Here is a 23,623-nt window from a genome sequence, read left to right as displayed (position 1 = left end):
TCTTTGCACACTCCTAAGTACTTCAGTAACAAGACACACAAAGCACTTGTATTTCACTGCCTTGAGTGTAATTGTGTATCCTTCAATAAAAAGACAGGCTGCATCAAAAAAGGTCAGCCTTATTTTGGATCTTGAAGCTCTCAAAACATCGCTAGAGCTGCAGGCACTGGGATTTCTCTGCAAACACAGTGGCACCTGCCAGGACAAGGATGGAATTTTTCCCCTAACAGAGTGGTCACTTTGCTGTAGGCTGAATTTCATGCAAGATTTCAGCTCAAGATTATCAATATTTCTGAATACACTGATAGATCTTTTTTTATAAAACATTCATCTCTGGGACAGGGCATTTTGCCATTGAGGTTGGGTGCTGTGTTCTTGCCTTGCGGTGAAGGTTAACATCAAACTAAGAAAAGAAGGCTCTGTTTTTCCTGCAGCCAAAAGGAAATACGGAATCGTGTCCTATGGGACTATATTTAGAACAGCTTTAACTGAGTTACCTTGCACGCACACAGCGCTGAAAGCACGCACAGCTGCAGGTGTTGGCCTAGAGCACCGAATAAGGCATATGTTTTTAGACAGCTAGTCCAGGCTAGGTGACAGCTAGCACAAGACTGCTACTGCTAAGACCTCCAACTACACTACAGGTGTTCCCCCGGCCTTCAAGAGAACTCAAAGCATCTCAAGCGTGGGAGAGATGTCCAAAAGAATCCTGCAGTTTCCCTGAGCCAGCATCTCAGTACTATCTAGGTCCTCAAAGCATATCCAGAAACTGGAAGTCAAAACCTTCATGCCATTATAGGTCCTTCCTCTGCCACCAGCACGGCAGACATGAAATCCTGGTCCCAGTGACCTCATCAGGAGTTATCACTGGTGTCAACGTGAAGAAAATATCAGCTCTGTTTCACTAACTACACAGTCCTTATCTCCAACAGAAGCTCAAAGATCAAAGCTACCCTCTGCCTTCAGAGCAGGCTGTGCCAACGTGTGGTGAGTTAAAGAGGAGAGTACAGAATAAGTGGAGGGGAGCACAGCAGACAGGCTGTGCTGGGGGTGGCAAAACACGGAACAGACTGCAGTGCCTGTAAAGCAGCGGAGAAAATAGTTCATAACGCAGCAGGAGAGGATCTGGAGTAGAGGGAAGAGGCAAACAGGATTAAACAGGGCCCAACTAACCAGACCAGGGAGCTTCAGCTATCCGACCACATCCTTATAACCCATTAACCAGCATCCAAAAACCACTTCCAGAAGCAGGGATTTTCAGGAACGGGGCACAGATACCCCAACAGCACCACAATCATTGGGTCCCATGGCACAGCTACATCACCCCCAGATCCCAGCACCTTCTGCACGTAGGTAGCCAAGTCACCCACCTGAGAGCTGCCCCAAAGCTGCAAAGCAACCAGGACCACCAAGAAGAGCTACCAGACCCAGTTCCACCTGTGAAAGCAATCCTTCATACTTCCCAGTGGGCTTCTGCGTTCCCCCAGTATCCTTGGGGCAAGGGTTTTATTTCTGCAATTGAATCTAGCACACATCCCCCAGTTCCATTTTAACAGCCCTGAGCGATGCCCACTGCTCAGATACCTCTTCCAGTCTGTTATACTCGCTGGCAGAGGCACATCTTCCAACACCTGCCTCCTGAGGGCACGTTATAGGGAGAGATATATATAGTACTGGTGGAGCATAACGGAAGAAAACGAGGCATTAGCAGTGCTGCTAGCTCCCTGTCTTTGCCACTCTCAGGAGACTGTCTTGCTCTTTTGTATGGCATGGTTACCAATACTTAAGGGAAGATTTACTAGCCAGTTTTGAGCTCAAAGCACAGGAGAGAGATGGTACCAACAGTAGCCTAGGAAGATGGGCAGAGAATATTACTATCTCAGCCTTAAGCCGACCTTCCTGACCAGCTTCCTTCTTCCACTTGTTTTTCTGGTCATTATTCTCCTTTCTCTGGCAGAATTTGTTTTCTTACTTCACGGAGGGCTGCATATTTCAAGGAGAGACAATCAAATATTTAGGTTTTGCTTGCTTGTGCTAAATCCCCCCCTTCTAAGCCAGGATTGCTCATCAGATAGTAGGGCTTTGTTGATCAGAGAAAAAAACCAAACAAAACATCAACAGATTTTGCTCTCCCAGACCTAATCTAAGTAAGAACAGATGTGAACCTTAAAAAGCCCACAATCTAATTAAACAGCAGACTAAATAGAAACTACTCTCTGGGAATGAAAGGGATCGGCATTCTCTGCAATACTTGCACCATTAAATGCATTTTATAGACCTACACCATTAATTACAAAAAGTGTGTTTAATTTGCTCCCGAGCTGAAATGTTAGAATTTACAGTATTGTAGTAGTATAGAAACCAATTTCCATTGTCAAAAAGCATACAGAATAGTGGAAAATGTGTATTGAAACAGATGGGATACCTAAATGTCACAATGTTTTATCTCTACCACAAAAAGCATCTCTGCCAAGTCAGTTAGGCTCACCCACCAGAGGAAGGAGAGGGTAAGGCAGCATTATCTGGTGGATGACCCTGTTGCTTCTGCCCCAGCCTCCTGGGGAGCCACAGGCACGTGCCTCTGCATAGCCTCCTGCCTTTTACTTTTGGCTTATCTTACCCACTTTGAGGGTGACCTCCTTGGGACACAGACTGTTTTAATCTAAATATGATTAGCATCTGGCACAATAATTTGTTATCTTACCTGGCTCTGCACAAATTGTACACAAATAAAGCAAGTGCTTGTACAAGTAAGCAGCCAACAGAAGTCAATTAGACTTTCAAAAATAACACCATGAAAGTGCTGGTGTTGGCAGAAACCAAGGATGCCTCGTACAGTGTAACGGTGCAGGGGTCTCTGAATGCCAGAGAACTCAAAGTCTGGTTAAACCCAAGGTCATGCAGTCTCCCATGGGGCTATATAAAAAAAAAGAAGCTCCTCTCCTCTCTGACCCTACACTGACCAATGCACTTGCCAGCCCAAGCAGCCAGGGGCTTTTGTGGTGTGTATTCCAACACAAAAACACCACCTGTGAACCGCAAGGGCTTCCCTCGCGTGGGGAAGCTGCTTGATAGCCTGCTCTGCGCCCCTCGCCTCCCCTCAACGCAGCCTCAGGAATCAACTTTAACACTGCCCTTGATCCTGCACCACCACCCCGAGGTAAGACAACGCTCCAGCTGAGGTACAGAAGGGCTCGGGTGCAGCACACTCACTGTCGCACAGTTCCTACAGCATTTGCAGACCTTTTGGGGACCTGTAGAAGAAACACTGTCCTCTCCTGAACGCTGTTCTTCAGTAGTCCTTTCTCTGCCTGGTGCTTTCTCAGCTCTCCATCACACTCACCCTGTAAATTTGCGACTTCATTGTCCTTCTCCTGCTGCAGCTGGGCATATTTCTGACTATGGGTCTCCAGCGTCTTACGATGTTCCAGTTTCAAGCTGTTGTGCTGCAGCTGCAGGTCAAGCAGCTGCTTCTTGACATCTTCATGCTGGTTCTGAATATGAAAAGAAGTGACAAAGAGTCGATACAAGGAAAAGAAGAGTAATTTAGCTATTGCCAAGTGCTGCTCAAGTGCCTCTTTTTTAATAAGTTGCTTGGGGAGGCAGAAAAGATGTTCATTCCTCCAGTAAGGTAGCTAGAAATCCCAGATACAATAAAATATTCTTTGTGTTCAGTGGTTCAAGAGGGATGCAAAATGACAGAAAGGACTCTGCCTTGTGAAGAAGTTTTGGAGGTCTCCTTGGAAGCCACTAAAATGGAAGCAGAACACGGTGACAAGGCCACTCCTGCCTGCAAAAGAGATGGAGACTCTGAGACACAGCCAAGAAATACTCCTATGCCTTCTCAACTTCCCTGCACACCGTGCTCTGAGAGCAATTCAAACTATAATATTTGCTGATATCCAACCAAATGCCTGTGGTATGCTGCACAAATCCAAGGTCATTTCCAGAGCCCCAGACATGCTGCAGGACGTTACCTGCAGGGATAGCTTCCACGGGGCATCGGTCTGCGCGTTGCAGTACAGCAGTAATTCACCTTGAAGTAGGGCTAAGGTCTGAGTCCCGCTGCCTTTCCGTGTGCAGGTATTGCTAGTCCCTTAGGATGCACAGACACCTGAACACGCAGGTTCTCTCTGCTTGGTTTGCTTCCCGACAGCCTGGCTGCTCCCCCACCCACCGCGCCAAGCTGCCAGAACAGGAGGGAGACCCCTCCACGAGGATACCACAGCCTCTCACGTAGTGAAACTAGAGAGCGCCCGCATTCCCCAGAGTGACGTGGGATAAGACGGTGGGATAACAAGGCTCTCACAAGGCCACAGACTATTTCAAGCAGGCCGAGAATCCACCAGACAGAAGTGGGTTGAAGAGCTGTTCTCTTCTCCCCTCCCCTCTCGCAGGCCACAAGAACAAAACGTGCTGAGACATCCTTTTGCTCAGACCCACTGAACCAGAATTCACCTCCTTTTTTGTTCCCATGGTAACCTAGAGAGTCCTTCCACATTCAGTTTGTCAACACCAATTATGTATGCAGATTGATTGGCTCACAGGTGAACCCTGGCCCTTCCACACAATAGCTCTTCAGGACTCGGGCAGAGATTTCAATCACCCTTCCTGTAAAAAAACCCCAACCATCATCTGTTTTAAAAACCCAAACCTCTAAATGCTATCTGTCATTGCATCTGTCCCCAGTAAAACAAAGCATCGGTGGCCCAGGCATTCTTCCCTGAAGCAATTATCCTCTGCTAAAAGGAGAGAAATAACTGTGCTCTAAAAATACATCCGATGCAGAGGAAAAAGCTATCGGTATGGAGGGGTCCCAGAGACAGAAGAAAGAAGAGACACCACTATATCAGGTTAATCAGATCACAAAATGAAAAGAATGAAAGCCAAAGCAGGAATCTTTTAATGACATCAGGTATACTTGCAGTCCTCATCAGAGCCACGGGCAGAAAGCACTGCAGAGGAACCACATCCCTAAAATCATTTTGATGTTAAACACCTCAGAAGCCACCACCATTAGCAAGGAAGAATTGATTTTAACAAGAAACTCCAAGCAATTCAAGGAATTTTAAGCCCTCGTTAGCTCAGGTCAATTAATTTCTAGCCCATATTCTGTCTGGCAGGTGATGTGCATAATGCCTGTCCCCAGACTGCTCGGTCAGGAAGAAGGAAGGGAATATCCATCCTTTGATGGCAGCAGGAAGCTGACGAGAGAGATAAGTGCCTTGACCAAGGTCACACAAAGCACCTGCGGCCCAGTCCAGCTCATTAAGCACCCAGAGCATCCTCACTCTCAGCTGGTTTGTAAGGATGGCGGTGACCAACGTACACAAACTTTAGGAGGAATCTAAAGATGCTGTTTTATTGCACTTGGAGGACAGGAGGTCTGGAACATGCTACTTGTGATTATTTTTCAGAGGAGCAACTTAACTGTAAGCAGAGCATTCTTCATCCCCCCAGTTCTGCCAAAGCTGGGTATATGCTGGCAGTCCTGAGGAAGCCAGGAACCTCTCATGCCCAGAGCTGCCCATCCGACTGGATGTCAGTTCTCTTCTCCACCTCACAGATACACTGCTTCACTCTGTCAAGCAGAAACTGCAAGATGCAGCGCATGAGTGTTGTGCAAATCATGTACCAGCGCAGCTGGGGGTGAGGGAAACAGACCACGCTGCCACAGCATTTCACTGTGCCCCTGCCCGCCTTGCCCAACGCTGCAGTATGGGGAAATCATGTCATTCAGGACATCAGCTAATCTTTCAAAAATCAGGAGTCCTTCAACTCAACTGTATGAATTTGGGCCAGCAAGTCCTGCCATCCCACCTTCCCTTTGCTGTCCAGACAACATGCGGTGCCTCAGATGCAGCAGCTCTGTCTCACTGAGGTCTCTCGGGAAATGGGTAGGCGAAGAGAAAGAAGAAATTAAGAGTGCCTCAAATGCCTGTATTTCTGCCACAATTTAGAAAGCAGCTTTGTAGAGAGCATCAAACCAAATGGAATCAGCCACTGGGTGCTTGGCCCATGAGCAAAGGAAGGGCACACCTCATTGCAAGTTTCCAGGTTCCAGCAGTTTCAGGAAGCCAAGTCAAAAATCTTTTGTTTAAAGCCACCGGCCTCCTTGCCTGCCTGCTTACTGCAGTGAATGCTAGGATGCATTCTGCAGAATGATGTTAACAAAAAGATTTTAATCTCCACTCGAGAGGATGAAAGGAATTGTTAAGACAAAGTCTGGCCCCAGCAGGAATCCAGACACAGGCAACTACTGCAGCTGCTGTTTTTGCACGAAGTCGAGCCCCTCGCCCCTTTGAGGCTGGCGTGCCAGCTGCAGATGTTAGTCATAGACGACTTCAGTACAGATCAGAATGACAGCAGTGGCCAGAACCACCAACGCCAGCTATGCTGATGTGGCTTCATGGAAGTCTTTGGTCATGTTTGGTCCCTCCAGCTTAACGGAGTTAGTTGCTTCTGTTCAGAATTACATGTCCACGTCCCAGGTAATGGTATTGCCGGCAGAAATCTTCCTCCTGAGGAAGATAGTACTGGTGGGAAGCATTTGTCACCTGTGCTTTAGTAACAGAAGCATTACTCATAGTCTCATATTAGCTAGAAGTTGAGCTGAATACTGGTTTGGGGTGGGGGAAAGCTAAAATTACCACACTGCAGTCCTAAGGGCTGGCCTGTCTTTCAGCAGCTGTAAATGTAGTTAAAAAAAATAGATGATGATTCCCCCTCCAGTAAAAGGAAGCAAGAGAAAGTGAGCCAGGACGAAATGCTCTCACTGTCCCCTTGAGACAAGCAAGCCGGAGCATTCTGCTCAGCCTGCAGTTGCTATGAAGAGGAACGTTACTATTGCAGTGCTCCCAGAATCCACAGTGCTGGATAATACCCAAGAGACAGAACTGTACTTCCCTTTTCCCAAACTTTGAATCCAAAAGCCAGGCAGCTGGAGGTCCAGCTCTGCTCAGGAAACACAACCCAGCGGTGCTAAGGGCTGCTGGAACCTAGCCCTCTTTCTGCATCCCAGAATTTAATTACCATTTCACTGCCAGTGCTCTAACTAAAAACGTTTAAAAATCCCCACACCATCACCAGCCGTAGTTGCAGTGCTCTAATGGAACATTGAGATATGCTTCAGGTGCAGCGTGTGATAAACTACAAAATGCTATAAGCAGCCCCCCTCCCCCAGCCTCTCACATGGACTGGAATCCCTTGTATCAGCCCAAAGAGCAAGCTACAATGAATAGACCCATTTTGACACTAAGAGACCCAGAAAAGAACACGCTGAACAACAGAACTCCTGTGCGATAAACTGCACAAAGACTGCCGTTGACATGAGATATAGGTGAAGGCTGTAATCTGATACAAAGCCCAACAGAATAAATAGGAAACTCCCATGAACCTGAATAGTTGGGAAGGGATGTAGATCAACACCCCTGTGTGGTCTCCTTCCTCTCTGCTGGCACTAGCTGCTGGCAACCCTTGGTCTCTCCTAGGCATCTCTGGGAAGCGAAAGCACCGACTCTCCTTCCAGGGAGCGTTCTTTAACACGCAGCAGACGGTGAGTACGTGAAAGCAGACTCCTCTCTTACCTTCAGTATCTTGTGCTGGGAACTGAGGGCCCCGTATCTGTTCATAGAATCTTGCTGGAAAGAAAAAATAATAAAAAAATTCAACAGTGCCATTAGAACCCAAAAAACCCTAAGGCAGGGAGACACACACGCCAGCACCTGTCCGGCCACTGCACCACCAGCAAGTTCCCGCTGCCCCTTCGCACACGGTGACTGGGGACAAGCCCAGCAAGGTGACCAGCAGAACGTGCAGCCTGACATGGCTGGAGAACGCTCGCTAAACAACCCAGCCACCAGCTAATTAATTGCCCTCTCTTGACTCGCATGCAGAGTATTTTACCCCAGTCTCCAGTTCTTTATCTAGGACAGGCCCAGTGGTGAAACAGCTTTGCACAGCAACGCCCCCCCCCCCCCCCCCCCCCAAGCAGGCTGAGCACTCTTTGCAGCAGCTGAGGGGGAGGCAGACAGCACCAGAGCTAAGGCTTTCGCCTACACACAAAAATCTCACCATTTAACAAAAAAATGATCGCTAAGCATTTGACTAAGCCTAAAGCAAACTCTTGTAACAGTGCAACTCCCAAACTAAGCTCAACCTACACGAACCAGCAGCAGAGAGCTGTTTACATGTGCCTGCAGAGGGGTCTGTACCAGTTTAGCAGATCTGCTCCTGCCTCGCTAAGGGTGATGGTTTCCCCATTGTCCCCAGGGTACCGCTCTTCGCTGTGGCACCAGCATCCCCACACTGCAGGTGTGAAAGCCACCAGCCACCTCTGCTCAAGGGCCAAGTCCCCCCAGCAGCAGCGGCAGCACCTGAGAGGGGACATGCTGCAGCTTTTCCCATTCCAGTTTTACAAACATCTGCTGGGATGTGGGTTTGGGTAGCTTAAAGCAACATGGCTGAGACACTAAGCAGCACTGTGGAAGTGCAAACTAACCACCATACAGAGATTTCCACTACCACCTACAACTTAACTTACACACTAAATACTCAATATGGCATGAAATACTACCAGAAAATGAGCACAAATTACAAGAGAGTTGCCCAGCCATTAGACTATTCACATATCCATCCCTGAGTTTCTTTCTGTACCAGGATGACATCACCCACAGAAGAGCAGGCTAAAAGCAGTTCTTCTTCTCCAGCATCTCATCAGCAGATGCTTTGAGGCAGGAATAAAGCCAGCCTTAGACCCTCAGGTGAACGGGACAGGCTGTAACCCAGGGATGCGTTTCTCCCTAACCCTCACTAAGAGCCCTTTTCCCTGCCAAACAAGAAGTCCACAGGCGAGTGGAAATCATTTGCCAATCCCTGGAGACAGAAAACAATGGATATGCTTTCCCCAACACCCCCATGGCTTTTCTTCTCTATGTTCCCTGGCGTGCCTTCAGTTTCTCCAGGACTCTTCTGTCCCGTGAAACAGCAATTCTCTTTTCAGGCTGCAGCACAGGACTCCCTGCTACACCAGGAGCTCTATCAAGTCATCTACTCCGTTATCACACATGGGAGAGGAGGCACAATGGGTCTAGTGCTGTGTCTTTCCCTAAAATGAAGTAAATTCTCACACACCAACAGCCTTGCAAGGTGGAGTCAGCCAAAGTTCATCTTGTACCATGCACACTCGGAGTCTTTCATGCCTTCCAGACAGCAGCACTGGCCTCAGGACTGCTGTGGTACCAGAAAAATCTTTGCCAGGATTACACACACACATGCTGAGGAATAAACCAGACATACCTTCTCCTTGTTGAGAGCTTCCTGAGCTTCTAACTTATACACTAAAAAATCTAGAAATGGAAGAAGAGAAGACAATTTAATGAGCTAGAATTTAACACGGATCTGTTTTGTATTTCAGTGGGGGGAGGGAGGAAGGAAATCAGCCCCTTGCTGAGCAAAAGGCTGCAACCCAACGAGCTGGAATGTAGATGCTGCTGGAAGACTCCACTCAGCGCCCCCAGAAAGATGGTACTATTTTCTGTGAGAGCTGTCCACACATCCAGACTGGCCCAAATGTCCTTCCTTTCCCATTCCATAGGCAACTGCATTGGTGACTTCCTACTTCAGCACGCAAACGGCTACATTTTGACGATGCTGAAGCAGTGTGAGGATCTGGGGTGCTCTGAAATAGATGACTCTGGAAAAGAGAAGTCAAAGCTTCTGCGGGACTAAAAGGAACTCATCTGCTGATCTCATCTGCACCACCTCCTTAAAAACGGGAAGGTCCCATGACAAAATAATGTTTATTAGGATGCTTTATTTTTGCACTTGGTCCCACCAAATAAATGAACGAGGTGGCAGAAAGGCAGCTTCCCCCTTAGCTATGTAGCCACAGAGCTACAGCCAAACCTGGATGCTGTATGTCAGCATTCCCAGAAACACAGTCCAGGTAGGAGTAAGGAGTAGTTATGGTACTCCACATACCAGTTTTGAAGATAAAACCCAAGCAATTAATTGTCAACAACAATGAGGTGCAAAGGGGCCTGACATCCAAGCACACTACTCCACTGCAAGGTATGTGAGCTACTCTGTTCAGCTTTCTACTTCCCGTTGTATTTCACGGTCTTAAGATATCCTGCATGTGTATATCTACTTTTGTACATCAGCTTTAAAGGATCTGACAGTCTGTATTGTCCGTGTATCATGGAGCACAGTGATGCCAATGTTATTAAGCACTTACAGAGCTCAGCATCTTCAGATCACTTTTCTCAGAAAGTTTAGATCTTCCCAAGAATAAAGCACAGTCTAGTGCCAGGTTTAACTACTACTCACAGTGCTCAAACACCACATCATGGGCGCTGTTACTCACAGATTACACTGAGGACATGGATAGGAATATGAGATAACAGAACCCACCTCCCAGCACCTTTTGCCCATGGGCAATGGACAAGTCAGTTAAACTATTCTCCAGGTACAAACCAGGGGTGAATCTCAGCTGGGGGCATTCAGCAACATCCACACGTGGCCCTGAAGGCAGCAAATGCTTTGGGTACAACACACACATCTCCCCACAAGACAGCTGGAGGGTTGGCTGGCCACTGCTACGTCACCTGTGCAAGAGACTCACCTTCCTTCGTCTTCTTGTGCTCCCCTCGCTCCTTCTGCAAGGATCTTTCTAGCCGGGATCTGTGCTCATACACAACTGGGGAAACAAAGAAGGAGAGCATGAGGTAACCCCTGAAATTTCTTCTTATGTATTCTTCTCCCCAGAACAAGCCTCTTGCAGGTCACACAGCCAGGGACATGCGGACCTCAAATCCTGCCGTGGACTGGGCCAGCAAGTGCCCGAGAGAGCCAACGTAGACAAGAGAGCCGTTCCTGCTTTGAATGACCTGCACCCTCTGGGTTTCTAGGCTTAAGCCCACAGCAGCTCACATGTAAAATCCAGACTAAACAAACCAACAGTCCTGAAATACATGCAGATACCTGGTGTCCTCACCTGCAAAAGGGTTCCAGCTACCAGCTGTTAGCACTTTTGTCTGCTCTGAACAGGTAAGGTCTGGAGCTGGGTGGGGACAGCTGGACTAAAGACAACAGATATTCCTGATATAACACAGCAGCCTCTCATCCCCCGAGTATTTGTGCTTGGGTTTTGCTTTGGAGTCAGCTGTGAAGCCCAAGAACCAGCTTTAGGGGCTAAGCCGTGTATTTGTGGGCCAAATCCATTACCAGGCTCAAGAGAACCAGAGCCTTCCAGGTCATCTGTTCTGCAAAGGCAGCAGCAGCATGCAGGGGAGACATTCTCTCCCCTTCCACAACCCAACTATAAACTGGTCTTCAGGCCACTAAGAAAAAGCAGCTGCCACTCCCATTACACAAAAAAGAGCATCAGTACTCTGCATGGGAGCTGAGACAGGAGAGAGGGATGAGGCTGCTTTGTACAGCAGCCACATGACAAATGGAAGTGCCAGAGAAGCTTCCTGATGGATGGTGATTTTAATCCACGTTGATGTCTGAATGCTAACAAAAAGCTTTCCCTGAGTCACAGCATCCAGCCACAACAAGCTCCTCCATCCCCTCTGCACTTCCAGAATGGTGCTGGGTGGCAATTCCAAGGGGAAGGGCAAGAAGAGAAACTTGCCTCCAGAGCCAAAAATCTTTGGGGGCAAGTCATGCTACGATGCACAGTTTCCAGGAAAACCAGGCGGGATGATATTTGCACACATAAAACAAGTGCTAACCCATTCCTTGGGGAAATCTTGCCAAGCCAAGAACTCCAAGTGACTCGTGCTCTCGCTGCAAGTGAATCTATAGGGACTCCAGCCCCGCTCAGGTCATACGGGAGTGGCAAAGGCAGCGCGTATCCCACATTAGCAGGGAGCAGGCACCCCAATCTGGGGACTTAAGAGACACAAACCGTCCATACGTATAGCTAATGTTTTACCGTGTTGACCATCAGTGGCACCAAATCTGTGGTAGTGCAGGCGTCGCTCTCAATAGATATGAAGAGAAGAACTCACAGGCAGGTCTGGCATCCTAAAAACCAGGCTAGGACATTTTTCTAAACGATACTAAGGATCATCCAGGAACTGCAAGGCTGAGGTAGGGACTATACAAGGATCAACCTTGTGATCAGAAGAGTCCTTTCTTGCTCTACCCTCTGCAAGTCTGACACCTCTGTAGCCCCTGAAGGAAAACAAACAAAAACCCACCCAAAGAAAAGCACTTCCCTGCTGCCCCACCTCTTTCTCCAGGCAGGGAATTCAAGCCACCTGGTTCTTCAGAACTCCACAGCACCCACCGCCTCCCTGGGCCTCACCTCTTCCTTCTGCATTGCAAACTGGCAACTATTCCTTGCATTTTTCGACTGCGTCTTCCTCACAGCAGGTCCCCTAATTACACTAAATGCACAGAAGACTGTAATTTCACCAGGCGGCAAAGCACTGCTGCCATGACCATTCTGCAAGAGCTTTTTCATCAAAGCTGGGCATTCAAGGGAAGCATTCCTCACCTTCACGAGCCGCAGCCCCCTGCAACTTCGTGCAGGGCAGATCTGAGAGGACAGTCTAATTTTATCCAGCTTCTTTAAAAGCCTGCTTCACTGTTGCATATTTCCTTTCTGTTGGATCACAACAAATGCGAGTCTCAGGACCCTCACAACGACTGGTGGCTTTCTTACCACCTGGAAATGCCTTTTCCACACAGAAGAACGTCCACATGGTTTAACCCCATGATTTTTAAGCCAAGCTCATGACATTGGCTAGGTCCAAGCTTGGGATTTTTGCAATGCTTTGGTTTGCAGCAGTGGATCTGTTAATATTTAGTGATCTCCAGCAACAGCCGAGTGCCTGAGCGAATCGCGGGGAAAGAAGAGGTGATAAACGAAGCCAGGCATGGTAAACTGTTGAATCCTGAGAGTTCCAACTGTAGCACAAGCACTTCCTGAGCCTTCTAGGGGCATTGCCCCAGCTAGCTAGGTAGGCAAGCAGCCTACGTACTGAGGGCAGCTGGAGCTGAGGCTCCGGCTTCAAGACACAAACCGAATCCAAACACCCCAGTATCCCATTGTCCCCTGTGGAGCAGCTTCAGTGCCTACAGACAGCGACCCTTCCTGTATGAAATCAAGGCTTCAGCAGGACAAGACAGACAAGCTGGCTTCTCCCGGAGTATGCTGGTTTTAGACACCGCAGGTACAAGGACTATGTTTTAGGCTGGGTTTATCCTGTGTCAAGCTGAGTCCCACCGCAGGCTGAGCAGCCCTTCCCCAGGCACACATTCACATCCAAGCTGTGTCCCCTCACTCACCTAATTCTGTCTGTCTCTTTTGACCTCCCTCAGGGAGCAGGAAGGGCCGGTGGTCCTAGGTCAAGAATTCCTATTGTCACTGGCCATGCTATCTCCTTCCTTCTCCTTGTTACCTTCCCTAGTTAGAAAAGACAGACATCCCAGTGGTGAAGATGCTTCGCCTGGGCTGGGCCACTTCATTAATATTTTCCTCTGAAGTGAGGAAACTGCTGTATTTGCCAAACCATTACAGCAGAAATATTTGGTTTTAATCTGGAAGGATTTTTTCCCTGCTGAGCACGTCAGTAAGTAGCAAGCCCATCACTGCAGCTGTCCAAGCATCTACTTCATGACAGCTTTATTTTTAGAAACACTTTTCCCAACAGACTCCTCAGATGTCACCCTGATGGCTTCCCCAGCCCAGCTAAGCACACAAGAGACTGAGTGCTTCTTCACTACATGCTAAAAAGCCTCGTTCAATGAAATTGTCATCTGAAGAACATCAGCCACTTCCCAAAAGATTTGCGAGCTCTGGGCACTCGAGTTTCTGCCACAAGCATCTCACTTTCTTGCAGTCTTCTCTAACAGAGCTCCTGAGGACAAGTCTTTGATGTGATGAGAGCTTCACGCCAGCAATGAAAAGTCACAGCTGCTGGGGCTGTTCGGGGTGCCCAGCAATTCCAGGCTTTACCATGCCCTTTCCCGTACTCTGAGCATCCAGGCGTTTGCCTCAGTGGCTCTGGGCTTGGAGGAATTCCCCATGTTGGAGTTCCTCCTGCAGGGCTTTCATTTTCTAGTAACCCAAGTATACTGAGAGAAAACAGAGGCTACGACCAGGGTTAGAAACTCACCCCAGATGAGCAGGTTACCCACCTCTCCAGGTCCCTGCAGCTGAAGAACTTGGGGCAACTGAGGCAGCGACCAGCAGCCTCACTGACAGCACGGTTGTGCTCCGTCACCCAGCACGGCAAAGAGCACGGTGTACCGCAGGGGGCAAGCTGAACAGCTACAGCCTCACCCCCCCGAAAGCCAAGCACTCTCAGCACAGGACTAGGCAAGTAAATAACTGGGGTTTTTGGGGGTTTTTTTGTTTTTTTTTTATGTAGAAAAGGTCTGCTTAGATGACCCCAAGCTACTGGGTGCCCTTGATCTCACATAGTAAATGGGAAACTACAGCACAGGAAAGCATCTGGAGCAATAGGCTCGTGCTGACACCCATAACCACAAATCCTAATCCAAGCACCACAACGCAGATGAGTCTTTAAGAATGGCTCTATATCATAGGCTCATTATTCAGAAATTTAGGACACAAAATCTGGCTCTCCTGACACTTTTTTTTTTATAAGAAAGTTAAGCTGAAGTAACCTCCAGTGACTAGAAAAAAAAAAAAAAAGTTGTAATCTCTCCTGCTGTTCCCCCAGGTCTCCAGAGCCCAGAAAAGGTGGGCTCAGCTTTACACAAAGCAGCAAGTAAGTGTTGCATAAAGTAGTCTCTCTACTCATCTTTGTGGTGGAATAAAGTAACAACTTGGCAGAGCAAAACGGCACTGTGTAGCTTCAGAGGACGGGAAGCCAGGAAGTCTTTAACTATTTGCAATTACAAGAGAGAATGGAGGGTGGTCAGTGTCTAAATCCAGGCTGGAATTCAGCCAGAACTCAGCACTAATGCACTGTCACCTGCTGCCAAAGGAGCCAAAACGCAGAATTTGACCTGCTGAAACAATGAAATCCCTCGCAGTGCTTTGCCTTTGGGAAAGAAGAACAGCCCAGGCCTTCCGCTGACTCATTCTCATTTGAAGAGATGACAGAAAACAGGGTGGATTGTGTGAAGGGGGTTGCCTCATATACCCCAGAGTACCAAGATTAAACATCTGCCAGGGACAGTTTAAGAGATCCACAAAGGCAGAGTGATTCTGGTCGCGCCAGTGGTCCCAGGTTTTACTCTCCTGCTGTTCAAGCGGTTTCATTTTGCCCCTGCCTGGGAAAGCCACGAGTGCGGGCTAGCTCCCCACTTTCATGGGGCAGGGCACCAGAGGCATCTGATCTGCTGCTCTGGTTCTGCTAAAACGACGCACGGTGCACGGTTCATTAGACCATTTCTATGCCAGCAGCACATATTGTGGAGACAGTCACCATACTGCCCATGGCGCTCAGCTCCAAGCAGCTCTTGGCACACAGAAGTCAACACTAACTGAAAAGCTCTCTTCTCTGTGGCTCTCCTTGTTATAGGCATCAGATACTCCTGCCAGTCTCCATCCCGTCACATCACAACTAATCACCGATGGCACCAGTCACTCAGGCTCAAGAATCATCCAGAACAAGGGACAAGGGGAGCAGAACGAAAGCCAGACTCCTCATACCTCCCTCTCTGACCCAGAGAGGTGGCAAAGGAAAGACAGAGAGGGTAAAAGATACCCAACGGTGAGGGCAGGATGCTGCGTCCTCATCCTCAGCCACTGTGCACCAGCAGTTGTGACAGAGAAAATTTCTCCATCCCAGACACCGGTTTGATGTCTGGCCACATCAGGAATGTCAGGCAGAAGCGGATGGTACTGTAAATGCACCCTTCCTTCCCATCTGTTCAGAGAGTGCCGTTAGTTAGTGAACTGACTGGAAGATCTCCCCAGCTTGGCTCCGAGCCTGCAGGCAGCAGCGTGCTCCTACGTACGCAGCACACACCTACGGGAAGTGGGAGGCTGCAAAGCAACGCTGTGCTGAAAGCCACCTGCTACCTACTTTGGCATGGCACGAGGTCGGGGTGGGGGCTGCGGTGGAACAGATCCATCCGAGGGGCACACCAGGTCACAGCTTGCCAGACCGTGTCTCTAATCCCCTCTGAGCCTCATGACACTGCACCAGTGTCCTCCAAATCACAGCTCACAGGGAAAGCCCAGGATTTGGCAAGGTGTCTCCATGCACTTTTAGCCATACTTCCCACCCAGCAGAAACCGAAAAGATGGAGGGATGGAAAAGCCCAGCAGATTTTCCTCCTGGTCTCCAGCTGAACCACAATGTAAAAGGAGGATCTAGTGGGTCACAGGAGCAGCAGGTGCTGGGTGGAACAAGGGGTATTAACCACCAGGCAAGAGGTTGGACAGGGTCACACACACAACACTGCCTCCCCCTTTCTTCTTCTCACCCGTGTTTTACCTACCCTACAGCAAAATCCACAGCTGCCTTGCTCTTATTTTAAGAGAGCAGAATCATAGAATTGTTTAGGTTGGAAAAGACCTTTAGGATAATCAAGCCCAACCATTAAGCCGGCACTGAAGTAGATGAAATCCATTTCCCCAGGTGCAGCCAGCAGAAGACGGCACATGGGACAGGCAGTGCTGGCTTCAAGAGTTTCACTCCCTCCTCCACTTGCTTTCCTTTTCCCTTTTACTCAACTCTTGGCCCAGCCCGACACTTTCAAGCTTTATTTACAGAGGCTACCAGAAGCATCAATGATCTATTGTACTGGGATGCAAGAAGGGTAGGAAATTCTTGGTAGCTGAAAGGAAACACCTGAAGTGCTAGTTAAACAGGACCAAATTCCACCTCAGAGTAACATGTCCTCCTTTTGTAGAGCTGAGAAGACAGAAATCAGATGCAGAAGACACGGCAATTAAATCCATGCAACAGGTCAGCAAAGGGGCAGGGAGAGAGCCCCAAGCCCCAACTTTGGAACCCTTTTGGTTCAGCACCAAAGCACCACAGGGCGACAACGCACAAGGCTCACAGCCGTATGTGCAAGACACCACTGCACTTTACGACTTCCATGAACACGGCTCCTGTCTGCCAATTGCTAGGCTTCTCCCACCAGCCAAATCCAAAAAGCAGCTTTGCCTTTGTTAAAATTGTTGGACATGTAAGTGTCTTCTCAAAATAAAAAGGGTAGCCATGGCAACAACTGTATTTAGGAATGGGAGGACTGACAGAGGGTTAGAAACCCCAGCAACAGGCTGCAGCTCTGCCATTCAAACATATTTGGGTGGAAAAAATAGGAGCCTGTCTCAGTTGTTTGCTTTGAGCCTCCTCTTCCCAAAACTGGGGTTCCCCGAGGCTACCACTGTCATCTTATTCTCTGAAGAACCAGCCCCTCTCCAAGAGAAGCAAAAGATGGTGACACACGGGACAGGAATGTGGGCTAACTTCTGCCCTGCTGATCTTCGCATCTCAGAAACACAGGATGCAGGTGGAAATCACTGCGGCTGGGACTGTGCAACACATCAGCAGCTGGAACTGTTTGCCTGCCTTGTGACAGAGTAAGAAGAAATGGAAACAAAACGTAAGAGAAAAGCAGTGAACCCATCCACTAGATCAATTTACAAGTTTGCTTTTTTTAAAGCATGTTTCCTTGAGAAACAAAACACATATACCACGCTCCGCTTTCCCAGCTTACAGGTAGAAACACACAGCCCTGGGCACAAGAAGCATATGTACAATGTTCTATTTGCTTCACAACACTGCACACAAAGGCACCAGGAAAGATTTAATGCCAGAGGGCACTTATGTTGAGTCACAGATCTGCAGAATTCCCCAGCAATACAGGCTACAGAAACAATGTCACTGGATGTGTCAACTGAGATCATCACGGATACCCCGCATTCGATTTTAGCCTGGGGAAGAGCTCTCAATGTAAACACTATAATCTAAACCCACTTGTTAAAAGAGAAAAAAAAATTGTTAAATCCATCCCTTGACCTTGAGTCACTAGAAGAGTCACTAGAACCATTGGCAAACAATATTTTGTCGACACCGAACTCATTCTGCGGGCACTCCAGAACCAGCACATCCTCCAGCACTGCACACACAACGGCTGGCTACCAGAGTGGATTCCCACCAAAACTCCCTACAGGGAGCTCAGCAGATCCCTCTAGAGGCTCCAAGTCTGGTGGCAGGTTCTGGAAACATGGCTTTGGCAGGCATGGTAAGTCTGGAACGACAGACTAGACAAAGATAAGAGTTCAGCAATGGAGTAATGTGTCCTCAGCCTTCCCTACTGAGATCTCCCCATGAGCTAAAACGTCATTTTTTGTGCACTTGATGTTTATGTAAGGAGGACAAACAAGGGGGATACACATACTATGCTTGCCTTCCAGTCTTCTGGCACCTCTTGCCAGAGGAAAAGTGCTGCTTAGTGGACTCAGAATAGCCAATTCTTCCTCCTCCTCCCCGTTTTTAGGGAGCTATGTACTGCAGCATCCATCAGCCCCAAACCAGCTGGCAAGCCTTTTCTAGTCACAGATCAATCTCTCAAGAAGATGCTTGACTTGTTTCCTTGCAAAGGCAATGGGCAGCAGACGGTATAACAACAAACTTTACTAAAGGACCCCTCGCCTCTCTGTTCACTCCCAGACAGCCGCTCCCACAGGCTCGAGAGCAGAGCCACATCTCCGAGCCTGCCCAACCAGCCCAAGTCCTCTTTGCATTTTTACTGCTTCACATTTAGAATGACACAGGACTGGCCTTTTTGGCCGAAGGGAACTACAGGGAGAAGAAAAAGAATAGACGTGACACAGCTGAACTCACCAATCCAGCACACCCCGTTCCCCCTGCTGTGGGAGCAGCGATTCCGATTCAAGGTTATTTAATTCTAGACAGCAAAGGGGGGGGGGAAGGAAAGAGGCAAAGACGGCTCCTTCAAGCTCTTGAAAGCCAAAAGCTGAACGCTGCTCCACAAAGGCACCCTGCTCATTGCTGGGCCGTGCGGCAAAGCCCTCAGTGGGTACCCCTGGGAGAGAGGGGAGTTGGGCATGTGTGGACACCCCCAGGGCAGGTCACTCACCTTGGAGCTGGGCGGACAGAGCCTCCTGCTGCTGTTTGTATTTCTGGGCCAGGGCTTCAGCATTCCGCACCTTTTGCTGCAAGTGGTTGTACATGAAAACTCCCGAGCCCAAACACGCCACAGTCACCAGGCAAAAGCCGGTCTGCAGAAGCCCCTTCTGCCTCCTCGAACACATGCCGGTGCCCATGGTGGGGCCAGAGCAAAGCGATGCAGCGCTGCCTCGCCGCCGTTGCTAAAGCATCTGATTATTTCTGCCCAATAGCCCCTTTCCTCAGCAAATTCGCAGATCCCTCGGCAAGACGCGATCAAAGTCTGGGCTCCGCTCCTTCCCAGCCTTCAGAGAAGCAGAAACGGCTCCAGCAGCGGTTTATTCCTCATCGCCCGCCGGCGAGCGGCTCGGCGCAGCGCCGGTGCCCGGGAGCCGCAGCCGAGGGGCCGGCAGGAGCATCCTTCCCCCGCTGCGGGGCACCGGCCCGGGGCCGGCTCGCTCGGGGCTGCCTGGAAGCGGGGAACCGGCGGAGGGGAGCGAGAAGGAGGTGGAGGAGGTGGAGAAGGAGGAGGAAAACTTTTGCTTCCCATGTGCTGCAGCGCAGGGGGGGCGGGAAGGGGGTACCGCCGCGCTTGGCTCTTCCCACCTCCCCCTTCTGGAGCACCGACCGGAAAAAATAACCAGTCGGGAGGAGAAGCCCTTCTGCCCCCTCCCCGCGGCTTTCCCGGGAGGAAGCAGCGGCCCCGGGGCCGGGAGACGGGCCAGGAAACCGGCGGCGGCATCCGGGCGGGGGTGGTGCAGGGCCGAGCCGCGCTACCGGAGCCCCGGGGTGCCCCGGCTCCCCCAGCCCGGATACCCGCTGCCCCGGGGGGGCTGGGCGCTCCCGGGGGCCAAGCCGAGCCCGCACCACCGGCCGTGCGACCCCCCCTCCCCGGCAGGCTGGAGCCACCAACCTCTCCCACGTGTTTGTTTTCCCCTCCCTTCCCCAACCCAACCCAACCCAACCCAACCCAACCCAACCCAAACCCGCTGCTCCCACCTGTTGCTAAGACAGATGAGGGGCACCTGTAGCAATTAACGAGAGCATCTTCAAGGTATTTCTTTAAAATCTCACAGTTCTTCAGAGCAGTGGTTTCTCTTCGGGAAAATGTGAGCTGGTACTGGTATGAGGCTGGTACAAGGAGAAGGGTGTAAGATGAGTTTGGCTTTTCTAAGGTGTTGTAGGCAGCTTGGCCTCTCTAAAGCAGCTGCTCTGAGGTGGGCTGTTCTCTTCTGGCAGAGCCCAGCTTGTTTTATCTGGGTGTGGGATGCGCAGCTGCATCGTCCACAGACAGGGACAGGAGGGAAGAGCCCTGCTTCCCCATCCTGGGGGACAGCCAAGGCCAGGCTGGATGGGGCTTGGAGCAGCCTGATGTGGTTGAAGATGCCCCTGCTCATTGCAGGGGGACTAGATGGCCTTTAAATGTCCCTTCCGCCCCAAGCTATGCTATGGTTCTGTGCTTCATGGGACAGACGAAGCTTTCCGGAGCCTTGCCCGCGTTCTGAGATTAAATCAACTACATAAGACCCCCAGGTTTTATAATGAATCCTGCCTGTGCTAGCAGCCTGACTGTCAGGTTGGTTCATCTCTTATCTGAGTTCACAAGGATACTTCCTCTGCAGTGCTGCCAACTTCCATATTTCAGGCATCTGGGGAATAAGCAACAATCATAACAATTAATTCTTCACCAGCGATTCCTCTCCAAGAATCATGCATGCTTTTATAAATGTTAATCAAATGAGCTTTACAGTACTGCTGGGAAACAGTTGAATGGCATTCCTGTCTCCCTAATTTGCAGATGGGAAAACTGAGGCACAGCATTCCTGTAAGGTTTTGATTTATCCAAAGTAACTAAGATTTTTATGTTGGGGGTTATTTTCAAGCGTTCTAAGCGGATTTGGTATGTTGTTCGAGGTGTCTGCCAGAACAAGGGTGAGACTCAGCCTACTGGAAATCAGATGCTTTGGCTAACAGTCCTGGCTCTGCGTACAGCTTCTAGAAAACATTATATACTTAATGAATTAACTGATTATTCCAGACTTACTGCTCAGCTCTTTCTGAAAGCCAGACTAGCGCTGATGTGATGCTTCATGCAGCCTATGTCTGCTGTGGATCATTTGCACGTAGGACCAGGGATAATCTTGTTGCTGATTCACATATCCTCAGTTCAAGAGATGCTCCACCTCCCATACGTAGATGCTGTGCATCAGACAGCCTTACTGTCCTACTGCTTCTTTACATAAATGTCCTGGGGGGTTGCTGAGTGTTTCAGCATCCTTTCAGGAGCTGGAATGTCTTTTGTCTGCATCTTGAGGGCTGAGGAAGCAGCCTGTGGGATGAGGGTTTTTAGTCTCAGTTTTGCCTCTATTCAGCACATTCTTTTTTTTTTTTCCCTCATGCTCTCATTAATTACTTCCTCATGTGCTGGTTCCTGCCTGAGAAACACTGGGAATTTCTGAGGTTTTGACAGAGAAACTCTGGAAAAAGGTTAAAATCCTGAATTAGGCAATGTCTAGCTGAGAAAGATTTGATTGACAAAGTTTCTGCAATCTAGCACTTTTCTACACTGCAATAAACTCAGTTATAGATTTAGCTCCATATTTCTGCACCGGATCTAGGGCCAGATGAATAGTACAACCCCAGCAACAAGCCAAAGGTTTTGCTTCTTGCTCGTGCTTAGCCATTATTTATGTTATGTGGCCTGCCAGTGAAATCCCAGTAAAGTGAGAGCTGATCCCACTTCCCCTCCAGCCAGCAATAAAATCCTCCACTTTGGTCCTCTTCTTCCATATCAAAAAAATATAAAGGCCCACGGCTTTAGCTACTGTTATGTTTTCCAGTTTTCAGGAAAAGCTAAACAACTGCAGGACCCCAAAGAGATCAGGGTATCTCAGCAGAGCACTCATAATAGCCAAAATCAGAGCAAGCTTGTTCACTAAGATGGGAAAATAACAGGAATGAGATTGGACTTCCCTATTCTAGGGAACGCTCCTCCATAATTGAAGTCTGTGTTCTAAGATCCATGGCACAAAGCCCCATCTTCAGAGACTTCATTGTTATTGTGCCTCATTTGTTTTTAATATTTTAGTCTGACTAGATCTTTAGGCTCATCTGACTGGCACAGATCAGAAGTTCTCTTTTCCAAAGATTTCTATGCACCAGCTGAAAAGGGGACACCTTGACGATTTTGGAAGGCCTATTTGGATATTTCCCTGCTCTTCACTTTTGCACCTTTCTCTTTTAACCATGTATTTTTTTTTGACAAGGGGTTGTCCCATCAGCCAGCTCAGAGGCTACCTCATTGAGCAAATTACTACAACAACCCACATCTCTGAAAGTCTACACCCACTAGGCACGAGTATTTTCCGGAAGATACAGAGGAGAGAAGCACCCAGAGCTAAACAAATTGACCATAGGTGACCGCTCTCTTCAAATCCAACTCAAAATGCTTTGTGCCTCAGGGATTATCTGATCATCTCCTTTTGCATCCTCTAATCCAATGGGTGATCACATCTGATGATAGCTTTAAAATAATAATCTGAACAAAACAAGCAATTCCCATGGGAAAGCTCAGTCTGTATGTACTTGTAAAGAAAATGCCACTTTCTCCTGTATAGAGCAAGCCATGAGTATTAACCATCTGCACAAATACTGCAGTCCTGGAAAGCTCCATCCTTTTAATCAGAGCTTTGGATTTCATAGCAGGCATTTAATCGGCTGTGGGAGTGTTTTCAGCCAGGTTATGTAAATGCTGTCAAGAAACCAAGTGTCTGAAAAAGATGCAGTAAGGAATGTGTTAGAGACAGAGGGGAGGAGGCTTTGCTGTTTAGGGGTTGCAGTTTCACAACTGTTTTTTGAAAACCTACCGATCAAATTGGTAACATCCACAACCCATTGAAATTGGCTAAGCAGGACACTGTAGCCCTATGGCCTTTATGCATCTTGCAAGTGCCTTCCAGGGAAACCCACTCTAGGAATCCAGTGATAAATGTTGGAGGGTATAGGCTGAGCAGGAGAGGAGCTTGAGGCAGGAGTCTAGTGTATGAGAAATGACAGGCACAAGTGTTTAAAAAATAAAGTTTTCTCAAGTGGGCATCTGTGTATGTATGTGCATGAATTTACGGCGTTAGCAGTGTCTGCACGTCATGTACCTCCTAGAGGTGCCTGTCCTACTACACACAGAAATTCCCAATTAATTTCTTGCAGGAGTGAAAGTGCCCTACATTAAACAACTCCTAGGGGTAGCTCTCATCTCAGTCTCTCCAAGGTTAAGGGGTGGCAAAGCTGAACCATTCTTTCCTTCCCATAACAAGAAGTGACAGCTTCTAATTAGGATCCATTAGAGGGTGCCCCAGGGAACCAATGGGACCATTTTTCAGAATGCATTGTTGAAATTATTTTTTGTCTTAGAATGGCATGTTGGCTTAGCTATCTCGGTTATCTTCCCCGAGCCTACGTACGTACTTTGAGTCATCTCACTGCTGTGCCATGCCTAAAAGTAAGTGTAGAAGAATGGCGGCAGAAGCATGGCCTTAGAATCTCTG

The 23,623-nt window shown here is 48.7% G+C and overlaps 1 protein-coding gene across 2 annotated transcripts in view; it reads right to left on the bottom strand.

The window, feature by feature from the left end:
- The window catches only part of LOC130145964 (Golgi integral membrane protein 4-like), a 36,134-nt gene extending 16,281 nt beyond the window's left edge, over nucleotides 1-19,853 (bottom strand). Inside the window, exons 1-5 of one of the 2 annotated variants that reach the window (XM_056331527.1) lie at nucleotides 19,051-19,853; nucleotides 10,625-10,699; nucleotides 9,298-9,347; nucleotides 7,587-7,640; nucleotides 3,344-3,494 (exon numbers count right to left, since the gene is read on the bottom strand). In XM_056331527.1, the coding sequence (XP_056187502.1) occupies nucleotides 3,344-3,494; nucleotides 7,587-7,640; nucleotides 9,298-9,347; nucleotides 10,625-10,699; nucleotides 19,051-19,237 (517 nt within the window). In that variant the 5' untranslated portion in view covers nucleotides 19,238-19,853. The remainder of the gene's footprint in view (nucleotides 1-3,343; nucleotides 3,495-7,586; nucleotides 7,641-9,297; nucleotides 9,348-10,624; nucleotides 10,700-19,050) is intronic. The other variant, XM_056331526.1, reaches the window with a different exon arrangement.
- Between the last annotated feature and the right edge of the window lie 3,770 nt (nucleotides 19,854-23,623).

The sequence above is a fragment of the Falco biarmicus genome, chromosome 3 (assembly GCF_023638135.1).
Source record: "Falco biarmicus isolate bFalBia1 chromosome 3, bFalBia1.pri, whole genome shotgun sequence".
NCBI classification, from domain to species: domain Eukaryota; kingdom Metazoa; phylum Chordata; class Aves; order Falconiformes; family Falconidae; genus Falco; species Falco biarmicus.
Note: the sequence above shows the minus strand (reverse complement) of the source record. Positions and strands in the feature narration are given on the sequence as shown.